Below are 6152 nucleotides of genomic sequence, written 5' to 3'. Positions count from 1 at the left end.
TGCTTTGATTCGCTTAGAGGCCAAGTCTGCAGATTTGATCAAAAATACAGTAATATTGTGAAATATTATTACAATGTGAACTATTTTTCTATTGTAATGCATTTTAAAATGCTATTTATTCCTGTGATGCAAAGCTGAATTTTAGCAGCCATTACTTCAGCTGTCAGTGTCACATGATCCTTCAGATATCATTCTAATATGCTCAGTTATTAATAATAGTCCTATTATTATATTATTATCGATGTTTAAAATGTTTTCGCTGCAATGTTTTCCCTGCTTAATATTTTTTTGTGAAAACCATGATACATTTTTCAGGCTTCATTGTTAAATACAAAGTTAATGGAACTTTTATCAGTGCATTTATTTAAAATAGATTTTTTTGTTGTAATATTATAAATGTCTTTACGGTCACTTTTGATCAATTGAATGCATCCTTGCTGAATAAAAGTATAGATTTTTTTTCTTATTTTAAGTCATGCTTACCCCAGACATTTTTATGGTTTCCATAAAAATATAATTTTAAAATCAACATAATAATATACTGTAGATAATGTAATAATATAGATAATAACAACAAAATCAGCATATTAGAATGATTTCTGAAGGATTGTGTGACTGAAGTAATGATGCTGAAAATGATGATGCTGTGTCACAGAAATAAAAACTCTATTCATACAGAAAAGATAGTTTAAATTGTAATAATATTTCACAGTATTTTACTGTAATTTTGATCAAATAAACGCAGCCTTGGTGAGCATAAGAGACTTATTAAAGACTTATTTAAATATCTTAATTATTTCAAACTTTTGATTGCCAGTGTGTATCTCGTCATTACAGCAATTTGTAAGCACAGTTGACTTGTAATACATTATAAAAATTCTAAATTAAAATAATAATCTTATTAAGACCGACATTTTATGAGACATGAGCACTCAAATACTTAAAATCTGTATTAAACGGTTTACTAAAACTTGTTTAAAATAAGTTTGTTTAAGCTGGTATCCACATTTTTGCAGGATTATACAAGAACGACGTCTTTGAAAGGACCATGGGTTCATAGAAACCTGGGAGGAGGAAGTTAAAAGTTAAAACTCCACAGACAACAACAACAGAAGTCTTGTTTGTAAATGAAGTAAAGATTATGTAAGTGTTACCTGGACCAGGCATATCCTGTCCTTTGACGTCCTGTATCCACCTGCTTGTCCCAGACAGGAAGGCAGCGCTAGATACGAGGTGTTTGACCGGACGATTGTAGTTCACTATGTCATAATGTCCCGGGCCTGGGAAGGGTGGGTCTTTGGTGGGTATCAGAGGTGGCGCTGATAATCCCAAGAAGTGTCTCCTTCTGCAAAAATATAAGACACTGATCATCTCATGTGACGCATATAAATCCTCTTAATCCAATATGAAGAACGAGACATCTGAGATATCCAAGACTATTCTTATTCTGCTTTTGAAAACGAGTTTGTGATAAAAGCAGCTGTTTTTATACATAAATATATTCAAAAAATATCTGTGCATTGTGATGAAATTCTTGGCTGGCAATATATAAATAGCCAAAAATCATTATATAAAAGTACATGTAACCAGTGCATTATTGCTCTTAACAACATGAAAGAGAACCCTTATGCGTGTAAAATGATTGCAGATCTGTCCGAACACTTACGGCAGAACGGTTCTCTTCACAGGTTCTGGTGGTTGATAGGGGTTATAGGTCCCGGGACCCGGGATGTTGTTCCTCACTGGTGACTGGATCCGGGAAGTGGTGGATTTAAAACAGGAGAAAGGAACTTGAGGCATCTTCTGGAGCGAAGCGTCACTCACGTTATAGTGGCCTTCAGAACAAGGACAGAGATGGATTCATCAACCGTAATTTCTATTGTTTGTTTTTCACAATGATTTGAGTAGATTGAGAGTTTTAAATATGAGCATGTGAACAAATAAATTAATAGCATCACAATATCTGACTGTAATTAGAACCAGACAAAGTAATGGCACAAGAATATCTCTTCTTTTCTAATGAATATAACACCTCTTTTCACTACTGAATTTAAAATACGTACAGTGGTTGTAATTATGTGTGCATGCAAACATACATTCACACTCTTGAAAAAACGACAAAACTTCAAATATAATGTTGTTTTTAACCTCAGAATTACTGAAGGGTTTTAACTGTTCGTATTGTACCTCTAACTTAATTATCTTCATCTAAAAATTAAATATGAGCATGTGAACAAATAAATTAATAGCATCACAATATCTGACTGTAATTAGAACCAGACAAAGTAATGGCACAAGAATATCTCTTCTTTTCTAATGAATATAACACCTCTTTTCACTACTGAATTTAAAATACGTACAGTGGTTGTAATTATGTGTGCATGCAAACATACATTCACACTCTTGAAAAAAACGACAAAACTTCAAATATAATGTTGTTTTTAACCTCAGAATTACTGAAGGGTTTTAACTGTTCGTATTGTACCTCTAACTTAATTATCTTCATCTAAAACTGGTCAAATATGCGAGTTACTCACAGGGAGAGGGTCCTTTAAAGTTGTCTGAGACACTGGCACTCCGTCTGGTTTTAGAGCGAAATGCACTTTGAGCTGAAACGGTTGAATTTTTGTCCACGCCACTATAAGACACCTGACAGCAAATAAATAAATTAAGTAAAAAATCTAAATAAATAAATTATACACTACCACTCAAAAGTTTGGTGTCAGTAAGATTTTTTTGATTTTTTTTGACAATAAAGACATTTATAATGTTACAAAAGATTTATATTTCAAATTCTTGTGAACATTCTATTCATTACAGAATCTTGAGTAAAACACGTATCACTGATTTTACAAAAATGTTAGGAAGCTTTCAACATTGATAGACAGCAAATAAATAAATTAAGTAAAAAATCTAAATAAATAAATTATACACTACCACTCAAAAGTTTGGTGTCAGTAAGATTTTTTTGATTTTTTTTGACAATAAAGACATTTATAATGTTACAAAAGATTTATATTTCAAATTCTTGTGAACATTCTATTCATTAAAGAATCTTGAGTAAAACACGTATCACTGATTTTACAAAAATGTTAGGAAGCTTTCAACATTGATAGTAACAGAAATGTTTCTTGAGCAGCAAATCAGCATATTAGAATGATTTCTGAAAGGATCATGTGACACTGAAGACTGAAAATTCAGCTTTGCATGACAGGAATAAATTACATTTTTAAATATGTTCAAATAGAAAGCAATTATTTTAAATTGTAATAATATTTCACAACATTATTGACACTGACCATATTTTAAATTAAATATCTTAAATATAAAAACATAAACTAAAATTAAAATATTTTTTTTTTACCAAACTGTAAGCTTTCACTGTGACAAATAACAACCGAGATGCATGCTGGGTGATACATACATCATATTGATTTGGTGCAGGATTTTCATTTTTTGGTTTTTCCCTCTTTACTGCAACAGGCAGACGAAACATTCTGGATTCTCCTCTGTTAAAATCGTGCTTGTAAAGTAGAGATGTCTGGAGGTTATAAGCATCAGGTCCTGGGCTTAATCTCTGGAAGCTATGGGGCACACGACCAGCCTTGAGATATGAAGACAGTCAGTAATATATACACCTTTATTTGACCCTCTAACTCTAGCACTTTCTATTCTATTTTAATTCTACTTTATCTATATTTATCTTTTTTTGTTTTATTTTTAATTAAAAAAAAAACAACAACAAAAAACTAACAAACACTAGCTTTCTATTTTTTCTATTCTGTTTTTCTTTGTGTGTGTGTGTGTGTATAATATATGTATGTATGTGTGTGTATATATATATATATATATATATGTACGTGTATATATGTGTATGTGTATGTATGTATATGTATGTGTATATATGTGTATAAGATAGGTAGGTAGGTAGGTAGGTAGGTAGATAGGTAGGTAGGTAGATAAGTAGGTAGATAGATAGATAGGAAGGTAGGTAGGTAGGTAGGTTGGTAGATAGGTAGGTAGGTAGGTAGGTAGGTAGATAGGTAGGTAGGTAGGTAGATAGATAGGTAGGTAGGTAGGTAGATAGATAACTGCTGTGTGTGTGCACTTTGGATGGGTAAATGCAGAGCACTAATTCCAAGTATGGGTCACCATACTTGGCCACATGTCACTTTCACTTTCAAAAGAAACACTATTGGTTGCCACAATGAATATTTAATGAATGAAATCAAAGTTTGTCGTGTATGGTTTGCCTCAAAAATATGAGGAGGAAAATGGCAAAGTAATATGTTATAGGCACAAAATACAAAAATTAAATGAAAAATTTAAATTAAGCAATTTTTAGTTATATTTTTAATTAAATTACATTTTTAATAATTTTATATCCGTTACATATGCCAGCCATTAACAAGTTTTGAATTGCTTGATCTTTCTGTCTTTCTTTTGGAAACTGATGGTTGCATCCAGGATCACTTCAGATAAAATAAGATGAGCACTAGTTAGGGTCCTATATTTACTAACACACTAGAGAGGATGCATTAGTGTCTGTCCTGTTGTTCATCTAGTGTACTACTGAAGGTATAAATCCACGCATTGACACCCTATGGAGTGGACTGTGGGATTAGGTTAGGTTAGGTTAGGTACACTGTATTGTCCCTGAGGGAAATTTGTCTTGGGCTCAGAAATACAACCACCACATCACATACAACACACAGTAGTAAAGGGAAAAAAAAATTAATTATTGTATGTATATATATATACATACATATCTATATATACATGCATACATACAGTGGTGTGAAAAAGTGTTGGCCCCCTTCCTGATTTCTTTTTTTTTTTGCATGTTTGTCACACTTTAATGTTTCAGATCACCAAACAAAATGTCTTGATCTTTATATAATAAACTAAGAATAGCGGTGTCATCACTAAATTTCACAATGTGGTTATTATCATATTTGCTCACACAACCATCTGTATATAATGTGAAGAGAACTGAGGAACTCACACATCCTTGAGGTACTCCTGTACTAATATACTGTAAGTCAGAGATCGTCTTATTGACCTTAACCTGTTGGGTTCTACCCGTTAAGAAAGAAAAAAAACATCTTATAATATTAGGGTTTACATCCATACGTTTCAATTTCTCTAATAATAAATAAGGTAGCACAGTGTTAAAAGCTGAGCTAAAATCAATAAAAAGAAGACGTGTATATGCCTTTGGGTCCTCCAGATGTTTAGAGACTAAATGGATAATACTTCCAACTGCATCTTCTGCACTTCTGCCCTGTTTATAAGCAAACTGCCATGGATCTAGTTTTGAGGATACTTCACTTTTCAAAATGGACACAATATATTTCTCGAAGCATTTCATTACGATTGAAGTTAGTACTATGGGTCTAAAATCATTGTTCTCAGAAGGATGTGCTGCTCAGTGTAGTGCACTAACCTCTGATGCTCTCTTCCTTCCTAACGCTGCCCCCTTCAGCCCTTCTGGCATGTTTGATTATGACTTTGAGTAAGTCTCAATTTTATTTCCTGTTTCTTACTCCCGTGTCTTCTGTCCGTTAGCTGCTGGGGCCGTCCACGTCGCGTGGATGAATGCTATGACGCTTGCTTCTACCTGAGCATTCGCAGATGTTGCTGCAGTTTCTTTTTTGGTTTTGCTTGGTTTTACCATTATTTTTCAGCTGCATGTTTGTGGAATTCATAGACATGATGGGTTTATAGTTAGTTGCATGCAGGGGTTTAAACGGGTTCATTTGTTTATCTGACCTTGATGGGCCTCTTGTTAATTTATGTTTTTTTCTTACAGATTTGATTTGAAGATGAACAAGAAACCCAGAGCAGTAAGTTTAGATGTACTAAAATATGTTTTGTGTATATATAAATGCATATCTTATCTATAGAAACTTTCACTTTTGTTTGTAAGACCCTATTGTGTCATGTCTGTATCCTGAGTGTTTTTTCTCAGTATTATTGTTTGATTCTGCAGGATTACTCGGCCTAATAAATCCGGATAATATTCATGCAAACCAAACCTCTTCAGTCATCTCCAGTTCTCTCCGGTCTAGATCGTCTGGATCTTACACTGCATTTCTCCATGTTTGTGTTTGCTTCTTTCTCGACTGTTGTGAAGCTCTCATGTGAATTTT

General features: G+C 33.1%; 1 protein-coding gene across 1 annotated transcript; it reads right to left on the bottom strand.

Moving 5' to 3' along the window:
* Positions 1-990: 990 nt before the first annotated feature.
* Positions 991-5131, bottom strand: LOC107551755 (O(6)-methylguanine-induced apoptosis 2-like). Its single transcript, XM_016233478.1, has 6 exons — positions 5126-5131; positions 3425-3604; positions 2538-2649; positions 1667-1835; positions 1155-1345; positions 991-1064 (listed from the first exon to the last, which is right to left on the bottom strand). The coding sequence occupies exons 1-6, from the start codon at positions 5129-5131 to the stop codon at positions 991-993; spliced, it is 732 nt and encodes a 243-aa protein (XP_016088964.1).
* Positions 5132-6152: the final 1021 nt, after the last annotated feature.

This window comes from Sinocyclocheilus grahami, unplaced genomic scaffold (assembly GCF_001515645.1).
Source record: "Sinocyclocheilus grahami isolate Dianchi unplaced genomic scaffold, SAMN03320097.WGS_v1.1 scaffold432.1, whole genome shotgun sequence".
NCBI classification, from domain to species: Eukaryota; Metazoa; Chordata; class Actinopteri; order Cypriniformes; family Cyprinidae; genus Sinocyclocheilus; species Sinocyclocheilus grahami.
Note: the sequence above shows the minus strand (reverse complement) of the source record. Positions and strands in the feature narration are given on the sequence as shown.

Excerpts from the sequence above, each read along its gene's own strand:
- LOC107551755 (XM_016233478.1), bottom strand. Across the intron at positions 1,836-2,537 it reads CTTTAAAGGACCCTCTCCCT|GCCACTATAACGTGAGTGAC; the intron begins GTGAGTAACTCG and ends CTTGTTCTGAAG. Across the intron at positions 1,065-1,154 it reads ACAGGATATGCCTGGTCCAG|GTTTCTATGAACCCATGGTC; the intron begins GTAACACTTACA and ends TCCTCCTCCCAG.